This window comes from Epinephelus moara, chromosome 22, assembly GCF_006386435.1.
Source record: "Epinephelus moara isolate mb chromosome 22, YSFRI_EMoa_1.0, whole genome shotgun sequence".
Lineage (NCBI taxonomy): Eukaryota > Metazoa > Chordata > Actinopteri > Perciformes > Serranidae > Epinephelus > Epinephelus moara.
In genome coordinates this window covers 25,077,092-25,092,567 of record NC_065527.1, presented here as the reverse complement: position 1 = coordinate 25,092,567, position 15,476 = coordinate 25,077,092, and the positions used below count along the sequence as shown (strand labels likewise).

At 41.1% G+C, this 15,476-nt stretch overlaps 1 protein-coding gene across 1 annotated transcript in view; it reads left to right on the top strand.

Annotated features, from left to right (window-relative positions):
- The window catches only part of sdc2 (syndecan 2), a 62,539-nt gene extending 47,448 nt beyond the window's left edge, over positions 1-15,091 (top strand). Inside the window, exons 2-5 of the mRNA XM_050034287.1 lie at positions 3,089-3,203; positions 4,003-4,175; positions 7,162-7,291; positions 12,601-15,091. Of these exons, the coding sequence (XP_049890244.1) occupies positions 3,089-3,203; positions 4,003-4,175; positions 7,162-7,291; positions 12,601-12,764 (582 nt within the window). The 3' untranslated portion in view covers positions 12,765-15,091. The remainder of the gene's footprint in view (positions 1-3,088; positions 3,204-4,002; positions 4,176-7,161; positions 7,292-12,600) is intronic.
- Positions 15,092-15,476: the final 385 nt, after the last annotated feature.

Here is a 15,476-nt window from a genome sequence, read left to right as displayed (position 1 = left end):
TTCACACTGTTGTTAGCTGTGTGTACTCCCTGCCTCTTTGTTATGGAGAGTGCCAGACCTCTCTTTCATTACTCCGCACAAACACACATATGCACATACAATGACTTAAAAGCATTGCTGAACACACTCACAGTAGAATACAAAGTGTAATTGGAAATGCTGAGATGCAGCAGGGACGTTAACTGAAAGACGGAATTTCTTTCTGCTCACTGGCTTTTAGTGCTAAAATGATTTGTTGCTTCATCGAGTGATTGAACAGAAAACTAATCTGCAACAACTCGTATAATCAATCCATTATTGAAGTCATTTATCAAGCAAAATTGCCCAAAAACTTGCTTGTTCCAGCTTCTCAAATGTGAGGTTTTGCTGCTTTTATGGGTTTTATATATCCATAAACTGAATATATGTGGGTGTTGGACTGCCCGTCAGACAAAACAAGCAATCTAAAGATGCTCTTTTGGGAAACTGTGATTGGAATTTTAAATTGCAGTCACGGGAAATGGGAATGCCGAAACCCACAGACATTTTACATCATTCACAGACTTGAAAATGAATTAGACAGTTGCAGCCGCACTTCCCTGTCCAAACAAAGAATGCCCAAAACATAATATTTGTCAAGTTCTCTTTTCACCCGTAACTTTTTCACAGCATGCCTATTCTTTGCTGTTAAGAAAGAAAAAAAAAAACACTTACTTCCTGTCAAACCAATTGATTATTTCCTCCAATCCCACTTCATTCAGCCCAGGGTTTATCAGTGCAGCAGACCTGGAACAGTAGCAACCGGCTTAATGGGTGCAACACACACAGACACACACACACACTCAGACACACATACACACACACAGGGATGATATATTGTGGGGTCTCTCCTTTGTACTCTTTTTCTCTAAAGCGGGACTATCAGTATAGAGGGGGAAGCACAGCTGACCACAGATTGGTGAAAAGGAGTTGAATAGATGTTGCCATGGATGCGTTTATAGCTATTCCAGTCACACACACTCAACACAACATATAAATAGTAACGTTTACCAAACACACACGCTGTATGACAGCTGTAATATTAACTTGTCAAACATACATCACGCCCTGGAAGCCACTTAAAGTGAAAACTCCATTTTCTTATCTTATTTCTCGTTAAAATCTCAACTCGCACACCATGTGAGGAGGTGCTTTTTAAACAAACAGGCTCTGTTAAACTGTGGTCTTTTCAGCCAATCACTCCATTAAGCCGGAACACAAACATTCCCACCGCTCAGGCTTGTTGTCAAGACGATGATGCTGTGGGAGGGGCTACACATTGTGATTGGAGAGTCACCTGTGCTTCATTTAAGTCATGAAGTGGTGACGTGGTTTTAGTCACTCTAGCAATGCGACTCGGGGGGGTGGTAATGTTTTTCTTTTGGCCCTCTCACAGCTTTGGTCCAGACTGAAAAATCTCAACACCTATTGGGTGCATTGCCAGGAAAGTTCATACAGTCTTTCATGGTTCCCAGAGGATAAATCCTAATGACTTTGGTGAGCCCCTGACTATTCCTCCAGCGCCACAAGCAAGTCAAAGGTCACACTTGATGCTCATTTATACTCCTGTGTTGCATCTACAGTGTAGGTATACTGTAGGTATGTTGCAGATGTGTAACCTATGCCGTAGTCTGACATGCACCTCTCCAGAAATGTCACAACACATCGTGGCAACACAGACTGCAACTACTGTGATTGGTTTGCTTGGTAGCATCGCATTTCCTGTTATGCATTTTGACCAAATAACTAATTCCTATCAGCCTCACCTGTACCTTGGTTTACTGGTAATTAGCAAGCATCATCATGCTAATATGCTAAACTAGCACTGTGGACATGGTTAATGTTATACCTGCTAAGCATTGTACCATTGTTATTGTGAGCATACAAAGTTAGCATTTTGCTCAAAGCACTGCCAGTCATCCCACGGGTTCCTGAAATCCTTGAACAGTTGTGAATTTGAGGGGGAAAAAACCAAGGCCTTTAAAGTTTTTGAAAATGGATAAGTAGACATAGGCTATGTTCTGCTGTCTGCATGATATGTAGTGGGTATAAAGTCTATAATATTGAAGAGGTTGTTTGGTTTTTTGGTGCTGTTGTTGTCGGTGGTATTATAGTTGTCTGTTTATTTATCAGACATTTGCTGTAGGGTACACAATGAATTTCTGAAAGGACTACTAATATCTTTCTATATCTGTAGATGCATGTGTCACCTGCAGTTGCATTATTGTTTCATCAGCCACCTGCCACCAACTTCACAGCCTAATTAAGAAGTGTTCACACATTCAAACTTATCTCTTTTTAATTGTCTGTGAGCTTCTGTAAAAACCGCTACTTCTCATTATAAAAATTCTCAGTGTTATAACAGCAATTAACCTTGAGCCCTGTCTCAAACTATGCCGTGTTGGGTCCTTGAATTTGAGGTAATTGGGCCTGGATAGCCCTTGAAAAGATCTTGAATTTGATGTTTTCAGAAGGTGTGGAAACCCTGCGTCCAGTCTTACAGAGCCGCTATCAAAGCTGTCAACATTTTCTCTTGTTTGGAGGAAGCTCCTGTAGCTCAGATGTAAAACACAGACTGATCTGTTGATACTAGCCATCTCTTAAGCATACACTCAGCTGAAAATTGGTGTCTAATCTGTGCACTAATTCTTACTCTGTAGCAAACACCAGGAGACAGATTGTTATTTGGTCTCAGTTTCAGAATGGCAAATTTAGCAAAGATTCATGCTATTTGAAATGTACTAATGATATGAGCTTAGTAATGCTACCCAAGAGGATTTTATGTTTGCCAATTAAAGGAATAATCACCGAGTGAAGTGCTGGTCTCAAAGCAGAGAGGTTGTGATAAATGATTTAAAAGCCAAAATAAAAACTTATCCACTAGACTTTCTGATTCTTATTTAGCCGTCGGTGGTGGAATACTGAAAAAGTCAATGTGGAAATAGCCAAGGTCTTATCTTTGTTGATGTAATGTGGTGCAGAATTAAATCTTTCACATGCACTACTATAAATAGATGTGTAATAAAACCGACACGAGCCCTCAAAATCTTGTTATCTTGTTGTTTTGCAGATAGCAGACGCAGCCAAGACTTCCTCTCAGGCGGATGACTTGTACCTGGATGACACAGGCTCAGGAGGATACTACCCTGAAGATGATGATGACTTTAACTCAGGGTCTGGCTCAGGTAAGACACATTTACACACTCTCACTCACAGGCTTGGGTGAAGACACGCACACACTTGCAAGCTCAGCAGGCAATTACCCAAAGGCATGATGACATTAATTTTCAAGTCTGCTGCAGGTAAGTTTTGTGACCACCAAGATTCTCTGTCTCTCACCGGCAGACTAAAGTTCCGCCCGCTCCCTCCTCTCTCTTTATCTCCCTCCTTTCTCTTCTTCCCTTTGTCTAGTCTTTTTCTTCACCACCTCTTTCTTTCTCTCACTTGATTTGAATTGAGATTGCCTTGTCAGCCAGACTGCCGTGGGCAAGAGTGCAAATTTTACATGTCTTTTTTTATTAGCTCCTCACTCTACTTGCTTTAAGCACCTTTACAACCCCTCATTCATTGGTCAGAAGTAACTCTTCTTTTGTGAGAGAGTTGTATAACTGCAGTGAGAGAAGGTCGGGCTAGGTAAAGGGAGACAGGCCTGTGATCAATAGCCCTTCCAATACTGTATATAAACCCTATTACTCGGCTCTGACACTCTGTATTCTGTAGGAGATTCAAACTGTAAATAATGCATTAAAATTAAATCCACAGAGCGTGAAGTTAAGTGAGACAAACTATATGACTGTGGGCATAAAATATTGATAACATGCATGCCCATATTTAGCCAACATTTTACATTTTAACTGCATATTTACATTCAGTGAGGTATTGTCCCTACACATACCGTAATACTTAACCGAGCACACATAAGACATTTCACACTCTGCCTATCAATGGAGAAACATTATTTATCTGTCACCCTCTTTCTCACAGGTGGAGCTGAAGAGGTGGTGGAGGAAACAGTGACTGTCAGTATGGTTTATATCGAGCCCAATGCAGCAGAACCCACCCAGGACTCCACCAAAGATTTCACCCCCAGGGTGGAGACAGCCACGGTCAGAGAAAAGGCCAGAGACACCACACCCAGGAAACCATTCAGAACAGAGGTAAGAAGCGAAGCCTGACTGATGCTGGATTTTGGAGGATGATACTATTGATCTTAAATAATCTGCTACTGACATAATGACCAATATAATTTTTTTTCACACAACCCATATATCAAACATTTTTGATAATGTTCCCTTAGATGCGTTTATATTTTCGAACAACTGTGACCAAGAAATGCACTGGACATAATGGGGACAGTGTTGCAAAACAGAAAGCACAATGCATTGTTTTCTTTTTTTTTTTTTTTTGTCGAAGCCTGCCCAGATCAGACAGAGCGCTTTTTCCATCTTGCTGTGTCTTTTTTCACTGTTGATAGTCAACCACTGAATCAACTGTCTTAACCGCTATAGAGTGCTTCAGGGATGACGTGTCAGAAGTCAATGTCGCCCTGGTTCCCTCGTCAAAAAGCCTATGGAATTTTTCCACTGGATTTTGGATTATTTCAGAAACTAAGCTCTGTGGCAAACGTATATGACACTTACACACACTCAGCAAGATAATCTTCACAGATGAACACCATTTTAATGATTTTTAAAACCTTAATGCAACTGCCAGAAGTATAACGCTAATGTTAGGCTATAAACGAACTACACCACAGTCACATAACTTAACATCGCCACCACACGAGTGGGGTGTTTACTAATGGATTTTATGTTGTAGAACAAAACTTGAAAGTCTCTTAAGTTTGTGTTAACCACACACCTTTTTCAGGCATCTAACCAAAAATCACAGTCAAAAAACCCATTGACTTTAAAACAAAGGAAGTGGGAGTGCTCAAATGTGAACTCATTTCTGGGTTTTAGGACTCATTCCTGGAGCACTCTATTTTGCTGTGAAGTAAACTCACAGCTCTGTGCCTTAAAGTCTGCATAAGAAATTAACACGCGGGGGCACTTGGGGACTAGACACAGGGAAACAGAGATCCATGTGGGTACTTGAGACCCTCAAAAAGAGGGGAAACCACAAGGAGCACCAGCTGGTTCAAGTCTTATTTTAGGATGAGTTGGAGACAGTTTGACAATCTGCTGTCAATCATCAGACCTGATTACAGTTGGTGACACGTTAGATAATTGTGGAGGCTACAGATTGTTCACATATGAGCTTGTCGAGTTGGTTGACCATGAAAGTGATCTTACATCAGCTTAACACTTTACACTACACCTTGTTGTCATCGCCACCACAGAAGGCCCGTCTCTCCATTGATCAGATTGAACAATGGCAAAAAACACCAATGATGTTGGGTTCTTTTGCTGCTCTGAGTTGAGGGTTTTTCAGCTTGATGTGTTCAGGGTGCTCCTGCAAAAATGTGAGGCACAGAGAGCGGAAAATGTGATGCGCTCAGCAACACGAAAGCAGTAAGCAAAATGCTTCTCTCTCATTGAAAACAATTACAAAAAGCCACCCCAGGCTGCTAAAGCACACTCTGTCTGATTGGGGCCTAAACTACAATGATGTAGATATGATACCAAAGAAGAGGTTGTGTGTTGCTAGTTTGGATGATCTTGGCTGAAGATTTGGACGAAAGTGAGGACAAGACATGGCAGAAAGTTTTGACTGTTTGAAATTGAAGTGATAGATTTTCATTTAAAGTCCTCATTTTAACTCTCCTGATTCGACAGAAAGGGACACAGTACCTCAGTTTCCCTTTAGCTGACCTAGTGTGGCATCAAATCCCCTGTAATACCAGGAGCCGTGAGGGTGCGTTCAGGATAAAGATCAAGTGCTCACGTCAATTCTCAATGTTTTCGCTCCATTGCAAATTATGGAGGATTACATCTCTCTCGGACATAATCACATATTCTGGAACCATCCTAGATCTCACTTCAGTGGGATGCACTCTTACTGTACTGCACTGGATACTACATCTGTTCGGGATTAGTCGTCAAGGTCTCAACCCACTAAGCCAAGCCTACCTGGCTCAGTTCCATTTCCCCCACTCTTGCCTCTGTCACTACTCCCTTAGCCAAATGCACTGGACCAGGTCCATTTTGCTCCTTTGCATCCTTCTCTAGTGTTATTGAAAAAAGCACAGGATACATGGGCCCAGATCCATTCCAGATACTTCTTTTCCTAGACTCCTAGAAAAACCCTCAGGTCACTGGCTCTGTTGTCATTGCCTAGTTTTTGGAGCATTGTACCAATCTTTTGGGCATTCTGGATTTTGTATCTGGCCAGCCCCCATAGGTTTCATTGGCCAAGTTCAATTTTGGTCCCCATTCTCCGGCTTTGACTAGACCTCCATACTAAGTGGACCATTTAAACCGTCACTTCATTTTCTTTAAAGGAATTGTTAAACATTTTTTTGTAATACATGTATTTGCTTTCTTGCCAAGATTAGAAGATTAAAACGTGTCATGTTTGTATGTTCAGTATGGAGCTAGAGGCAGCAGTTGTTTATCTTAGCTTAGCATAAAGACTGGAAATGGAGGAACAGTAGGCCTGGCTCTGTCAAAATCCACCGACCAACACAAGCTCATTAATTAACACCTTATGTCTTGGTTGTTTTTGTCTTATCTGTTCTGGGATTATTTCTTGGCCCCAGCACAGAGACTTCCTCAAGTCTCAGCTGGTTGCCTCATAACCTCATAGTGACGACAAGAACCCAGCATCAGAATCACTGTCATTTTTAAACATCAGTTTTTGTACAGATTAAACAAATTATATATAATTTAAGTGTGTTTTAGAGGTGCTGTTAGGTAGGCAGATTTGGTTACCTAGACATAAGAGTGGTTATCAATCTCCTATACAACTCTCAGCAAAAAATTAACAGAGTATAATTCCTAAAATGTCAAACTATTTATTGAATATTAACAGTTGTGATCATACCAGGAAGGAGTTAAGGGATTATGCCATAACATCTAAATTAAACAAAGTCCTCTTAACACACAGATAAGGAATATCAGGAGAATAGAAAGTGAAAGCCAGCTTTCAATAACGCAACCTAGTCTCTTCTCTTACCCTCCTGTTTTTCATCTTCTCATTCAGGCACCAGTGCCAGTTACAGAGGACATGCAGAGGAACCAGATGACAAGTACGACTAGTGCTCCCGGATCACCCCAGGAGGCCATTGAGGTCCGCACTGAAAACCTCTTCCAGAGGACAGAGGTGCTGGCAGGTATGTGCTGCAACAGACTTCGAACCACATACGAGACTTCAATAGAGAAAGATATATGTACGATCAATTTGACTCCAGTTTGTGTTATTAATTATTTAAAACCATCTGGCCATTGGTGGGACGATACAGCAGCTTTTCCATAAGAGACAATACTCAGTTTGCTGTGAAGCTGAATGCAGATACATTAAGGGCTGTCTTAAAAGAAATGTTCAATGTGATAGTTAAATGAGAAGACTGGCATCGCTGTTTGTGTGGGAGGCCACACATGAAGCTACCGTCAGCAGTCGATTAGTTGAGCTTAGTTCCAAGACTGGACACAGGTATGTAGCTGAGGTATAAGTTGTTATTTAGTGAGCTTTAGAGGAGCTGCTAGGTGAATGCTTTTACTCTTGCACAAAGCCAGGCTAGCTGGTTCCTCCTGCTATTATGTGAGGATTATGAAACAGCAACACAGTGGCTCTGTAGTTAAGGGCTGACCCAAATGCTTCGAAGCTTTAATCATTGCCATGGTCATCAACGTCCAAGTGTTTGAATGCTATGTTTTTTTGTTCTGTCTTTTCTTGTGGAGGAAAATGAAAGGAAAGTGCGAATGAAAGAGCTAATGAAAATGAAACTGGAAGGAAAGCAACAACTTAAAGAAACATTGTGTACAATAGTCCACCTTCCACCTTCTCCTCCTCCTCTCTATTACTCTCTCGAACAAACACAGCAGCACTAAGTCATACCAACCTGAGACCGGGACAGTCGCGTCTCGTTGAAGTTCAAATATTCATGGGCATTTACAACTGAAGCTCTGAAGCCCCAACACTGGTATTAGAGACAGCCCAGCTGTAGTGTGAACCAGGATGGCAAACTTCCAAGCTTGACAAAGGCAGCGCATACCAGATCCACTCCTTCAGTTCTTACTTTTCACAATAAAAGCACAGTTTATGCCAAAGAAAACTCAAATTCACCCAGAGCAATTAGCTAAAAGGAAATTCAATAAAACTGCTCACAGTAGCTTAGACTGTACAACAACAACTTACCTAAGACAGACGGCCAGATGCTGCTCTGGGTCAATGGGATCCCGTTGTTGCAAATTTACATCACTGCCAGTATGAAAAGTTTTGATGCAAAATATTGACAGAACTCAACTCTTAACAAGAAAGCATTAAAAATGTTCCTTTAATATTTCAGCCCATAATGAAAGTATCCTTTTAGTTTTATTCTCCACCAGTAAAGTCTTTGATGCATTTTGGGATCGTTATTTAATTTGCTGTCTTAATGTTTCTCAAATTCTAATACGTTACATATCAGCATATTTCTGGTAAACATCTTAGTCTTGAAAAATCCAGGAAATATTTTCCCTTATGTCTCCCACCTAATCTGCTTCTCAAAATAATTATTTTTAATAAACTCCATCTGCTTCCCTCCGTGGGACCTTGTAGAGTTCACAGCATTGTGGGTGTTTCAAGTGTGTGTGCGTGTCGCTTTGAATACATCAAAGAGGCTGGAAAGGAAATTATCTGACTCGAAATCACTGTGCTCTCTGATGCTGTCTCTCTTTCCCTACGTGTCTGAGGCAAACATTGATTGGCACCTCACTTTTACTTTGTTGTGATATCCATCTGGTGTTGGCAATATGCAGGAACAGCATCAACAAGGACAAATCAGGACAGCATTGGTTAGATGAGAACTCAGCTCACATGTCTCTCCTATTGATAGTCTCATTTCGTCTTTTGCATATTGTTCTTGGATTGTGACAGAAAAAAAAAGAGTCTAAATACCTGGGTCACCGCTCACCTCTCCCTTCTTGCCTTCCCTACCTCACTCTCTTTACCCTTCTTCTAAATTATAACCATCACTCTTCATCTCCCGTATGACTTCTATAAAAATAATTGCCCATAATCTAATTTTCATTTATTCGTTCCGCAGTGCGTTATCGCTTCTCGAAGCTCGGCAGCTGGTTGTGTGCCAGGATCGTTACCCATGGGGCTGTGACAGTCAACATGTGGAAACCTTAAGTGGAGCAGAGGGCAGATAGCACCAGGAGAGACCCTAAACAGATTAGGAAGCTATAAAGAAGCACATAAGCGGCATAATTGTGAGGGAGAGTGAAATAAGGCCATGCGGCGAGTTAGGAGCAGTAGCGAGGAGAGTCAGGGTCAAAGCTGGACAGGCGGGGGGTGGGGGGGGCGGGGGGGGCGGGGCCTTCATAAAGGAATACGTCACCCCTCAAATCACCATCTATATGAGTTACTCACGCTGTGCAACATTGAATTTGTGAGGAACGCTTTGCTTTTCTCACATGCAAACAAAATTCTTTTTGAACTGACGTCATAGTTGACCACATGTAGCAACAGCGAAACTATATCAAAACATCCATTTACAAACTCTCACACAACTCGTGCAGTATAATCCAAGTCTCATTTATCCAGTCTTATGCGCAGTTCTTCCCAGACACGTGCATTTTTGCTAAAACCTTACTATTTAAAACTGAACTGAAAGTGAAAGTTATCTATCTAGCTTATCTATGCTCTCTTCAAAGTAGGGTTGGGTACTTAACTCTGCGCTTTTAAGGGTATACACAGAATAACGTCGTCGTAACCAAGTAACAACGTCAATCATGCCAAATGTCGGTATCTGAGTGAGCATCTGAGTGAGAATGTGGGTTAAGACAAGAGGTGGAAGTGCCACGAAGTGCTCCAAAGCCTGGAAGCAGTCCAAGGAGCTCCAAGGAGCCATCAGGTTAAACTTCAGACAGGGGGCAAAAGCGCCCGAGGCCTACCACAGAGCTCATTGGTTGCTCCGTAGGCCGCTCTGTAGGTTTCCTACCAAGCCAAAACTAGCACTGCAACACCGATCTTCCACAAGTATTTCGGCATCTGGTCTTTTCTAGCACTGCTAGAAGAGCAGACACACATATGCATACAAGCAGACAGACAGAGACAGAAGAAAGTAGCAAAAAGGTACCGTTGGCCACCAGTACCAAATTAGAGGTATCTCAACCCGTACCAGTATCGGTTCAGATGTGAATGGTACTCAATGCTACTTTAAAGCCAGACTCCATTGACAAAAACAGTAATTTTATCTAGCTGAACACGGAGCTGTTTGTCTACCGCTGCCTCAGTCTGTGAGTTTGTTTGTGTTACTGTGTAGCATCGGTGAATTTGAACTAACCCTTTAAAACTTAAAAGTGCAGGAAAAGTTTTTTTTTCATGAATTCAACATAAAACTGGGTGAATAACTTATATACAAATGATTATTTGGGAGGTGAAGAATTCCTTTATTACAGCCTGGGCAGATATTTTTGGCCTGTCTGTGGCCTGTAGTATGGTAGTTTAGTAACTTCGTGTATGCTACACACATTCCAAAAACATATACAGGTGCTGGATCAAAAACTGCACTGATAGCTCCCTACAAATTGACTTAAACTGATCAGCGTTTCAGTCTAACAGAGACATTTGTCAGGTATGGTCACATAACCAGTAACCATAACCAGAGTCCGAAACAACAAATCAAACAGCTCACCCTCACAGGACTGTCATGGCACAACTCAATATGTTATCCAAGGCTCTTCCGGTGTCCCCCCAGGTGTGTTGAATCAGTGACGAAGAACAAGTCACACCTGTGTGACATCAGTGCTGCCCCTCCACTCTCTTCCTACACACGCCTTAATTTACCAAACTAAAAGACTTATAACACTCTACTGTAGAATCACTCAAGTTAATTTGCCAGCAGATGGTGACGTGACTGATGAGAAAGAAAGTGAAATCTCAAAGACTCACTCCAAAAATGACAAATCACATTAAACAAGTGAATGTACAAAGCTGTTTGAAACCAGATGGCTTAAAGCAAACCAAACTTGCAACCATGAGTAATCACACTACCTCATCCATGGCACTGCTTTTATTCTGTATCTGCTACTTTTATAATGTATGCATTATGTATGTTGTGCTGTAGTGCTTGCTGAAGCATTGTATTGATAACATAAGGCCACTAAATTATTAATCTGCCCAAATAAAAATAATAATAAATACAAATAAAAATAAATACAAATAAAATCTGCTACAAATAAGATTCCATTCCTAACCCACCAGAAGAACCCCTCAGAAGCAAAGTACTTTTTGTGTTTGCTGACAATATATCCGTCTTCCGATGAGATTTATCAGCCAGTTCAGGAGCAGAAACAGGATTTAGTTCAAGCCACGCTGGACTGTTGTTGTTTGTTTGTTTGTCCCCATTGGAATTATTTGCCCGACTGTTAAGCAGTGGAACCAGTGCCATCAGCTTTTTCCTCTTAAGCCCCAGTCGGCACTCAGTGATTGGAATACAGACCGTGTCGAATCAAACGCCATTAGGGACAACACAGCTCTGTGTACCAATCAAGGATCGGAGTCCTAATACCCCCTAAACGTAACACAAACTTTTAAACTCACCAACAGGCATTAGGAGAAGTGAAATGAACCTCAGAAAATGATTGAGTTTGAATCTCTTGAGACAGATTGTGGGTTTTTTCCATTGACATGAAGCAATTGCATTGATTATAACATTCAGCTGAGACAAGTGCCACTTGGTCTCACCACATTTAAGACCTCAGTTTTGATCATTTGCTGGTGAATTACATTGTGATATTGAAATTTGTTGCAACAATAGCTGATACGGCTGCTAAAATAAACTGTGTTGTAATTGATTACACAAGGTTCGGTTTATTTTAGACGAAGCAGCTCAGGTCATGAGAGGGGCTTTCTTCAAGACAAGATTAAAGAGGACCTATTATGCTAATTTTCAGCTTCATACTTGTATTTTGGGCTTCTGCTAGAACATGTTTACATGCGTTCATGTTCAAAAACCTTAATTTTCCTCATACTGTCCACCTGAATACACCTGTATTCACCCCCTACCGAAAAAGCCCAGTCTGCTCTGACTGGTCGGTGTTTCAGGGACTTCTGTATCTTAGTGTCTCTGCATCGTCATTGCCGCTGGGGAATGATTGTAATGAAGTAAAGCTGCACTTTCTACCATGAAAAATCCCCATTAAAAGCTTCTAAACACAGCTGCACATGTTCCTGCAGGAATATGATCCAAACTTTGGGAGAAATGAACAACACCGGCAACCAAAATTACATGGTTCTCTGACGTTAGCATGTAGCTACATGTAGCAGTTTAGGCTATGTAATGTAAAAACCTCCAGTAGCCTGCCTCAAGAAATCTGTCACTAGCCGATGTCACCTTGTCTTGGAAGTAGAAAATAATGTTCCACAGTAGACACTGATTTGATTTTCTGAGCACTGATGGTTACCTTCCCTTTCTGTCTCTGCCTCTCCCAGCTGTTATTGCAGGCGGTGTGATCGGCTTCCTGTTCGCCATCTTCCTCATCCTCCTCCTGGTCTACCGCATGAGGAAGAAGGACGAGGGCAGCTATGATCTGGGAGAGAGGAAACCCTCCGGCGCAGCCTATCAGAAGGCCCCAACCAAGGAGTTTTATGCATAAAACCCTCCCGTCATCAGATCAGCGGAATCGCGAGCGACTGTCAGAAACACAGTCCGAGACGACAGCAAACCCGTTCAAACCCAACAAGAAACAACAAAACGTTTTCAAGCTGATTAAGGAAAAATAGCATAAAGGAAAGCTTTTGCATAGAGTATTGTAATTAAGACCTTTTACTTTCTTCTTTTTTTAAAAAATGAAAACCAAGCATTTCTCATTTTATGGCAAATCTCAGTGTATTTAAACATTTTGTGTATTATTTGAAAAGGCTGAAAAAAAGAATAAAAAAACAGGATCTGTAAAGGCGAGGAAACTAATCGCATCTGTCTTCTGTCGAAAGGAGCTGTTTCTAGTCGCTGACTACTTTTAACTGTAGCAGTATGTTATTTGTAAAGGAAAAAAATTTAAAAGTGGAAATAATTGAATATAATTATTCTGTATCAATCCTACTTTCATTTTTTTTCTTTTTATTTTGTCCTAGCATGTCTGTTGTTGATCTCTAAAGGTGTATTACATTAATTTATCTTTTCTCTGATGTTAAAAAAAAATGCCTTTGTAGTTTTGATGAAGCTCTTTGGTCTTCATATTAACGCTGTTAACGGTCAATGTAAATGTTCTCCCTTCAGGTTACAATGTTTATTATTTGCTCTCACATCAGTTTTTTAGTCAACCGTGAGCGTTTCATCATGTCTTGTTTATTTGTTTGTTCTCTTCTCGGTGTAGCCTTGTCTTCTTTTTTTTGACAGCGTTTTATTTACATACCAGGAACAGGTCTTTAAAAGATAAAAATAAGTGTGTCAGGGCTCGAAGAAAAATCACAAATCTCACTTCTGTTGTTTTTGTCTCGCTGAACTTTTTTTCTATTTGAAGGCATTCTCTTTCACATTGCACATTCACTGCTTTTGCTTCCCACTGCTGTCGTGCAGCTTTGAGTGTACGTGGGGTGAAGTTTCTTCTCTGTGGCTTGTGGTGTTTTTGGCCCGTAGCCACTGCCTCGCTCCCCGATGTGTCCCCTGAGTTTAGTGACTGCACCCAAACTCTGCTAGCACCCTTTCACTCTAACATCTCCTCCCCCCTTGCTATGTTTACCCTAACCTCCCTCACTCCACCACCTTCTTTTTAATCAGATTGGAGCATGGCCAGTTGAGTTGTCAACCCCCCACCTCCCTAGACTCACTCTTTTTCAGCTGCACGGAGCCACCCGTGTAGCGTGCTGTTATTGTCCCCGTCCCAGTGTTGACGCTTTAGGCCCAAAGATCTGGTCACTGAAGGCCTGCTACTGCTTGGACACAAACACACCAGGCCAGGGCCAAATCCCCACATGCAGTGTGCATACCTCCGCAGCAAACAACACCCAAACCTTCCCTCTAGAAAACCAAGTTTCTCTCAGAGGGATTGATAAATAAGGCTGCACAGAAAATGTAGTGTTGTGTTCTGAATAGTCTTTGACAAGACACTCATGTTGAGGGCTACTCATGTTTTTATAGTGGTCAGCACAGGTATTGCAAAAAGCTTCTGCTGAGAGATGAGGTTGTTTACCAGGTTGAAAACCTGCGTTTTACGAAATATAAGGCTGCAGCATAGCCACGTAGCTACATCAAATGAAGGTTACGCTCACATGACAACAAGTTACTGTCTTTTTTTAATTTTTATGTTACGTCTACATGAACTTGCTCTGAAGAGACGCACGTGTTTTGTCCAGCAGGTTTGTGAAGTTGCCTTTTTCAGCTGTACAGTAACGTGAAGTAGACACAGTAGATGCCGTCACACCCACATGAAGCTGTTCATCCCTCTGCATCGCCATCCCTCATATTCTTCCAATCTGTCTGTGACCCCTTTGTTGTCCATCCTTTTCTCCCCCTCTTTGTTGTCCGCTCGTGTCATAGCACGGCAAGGTACTGAACTATACTGAAAAACCCAAAGACTCACAGTATTTCTACTCCCACCCTCCTCTCAGACCTCCTCCACCACGGCCACATCATGTTGTTTCCTCTTTTTCTTCACTCTTTTAGTTTTCTTTCTCTTTCTCTCTTATTAGAGACCTGACCTTTGAGTCCAATTGCTTATTAGTATATGAAAAGATATATAAATATATATAAATGTATATTCACAAATGTTTTAAACCTTCAAAGTGCCTACCATTTGGAAATGTACTTGCTCAAGGTGAGCATGTGGCGGGTGTGTACACAAAGGAGGGGTGTAAACGAGTTGACTGGCATTCTGTGAGCATGGATGACTGTAATGGTAACTTTTTTTTAGTCTTACAAAAGCTGACAGTATTGTACCTATAAGTTGAAACAACACTACTGAATAAACATTGTGGCCTAATATTCAACAGTGTGTGCCATCTTGTTGTAAAGTCACACTTGTTTTTTTATGTTTATTGGGTCTTTTTTTTTTTTAAATGAAAGAACTATCTTGGTCATCAAACATCAAATCACATAGAGCCTGTCATAGATAACTGTAAATTGAACAGTTTAGGATTTTGAACTGTTGGACAAACAAAACAAGCAATGTTAAAATGGCGGCTATTTTCAAAGTTGTTCGACATTAGAATAACTACTGACTGATTGATCAACAGATTTGTCTGAATTGAGCAATCTAAATTGGTAGTGGTAGTCCTGGAAAGTTTGAACTCTACACTCTAATGTGATTCAATTCAGTTCACCCTAAAACCATTTATGTGATTGGTTGAGTATCTCAAAAATACTTGCA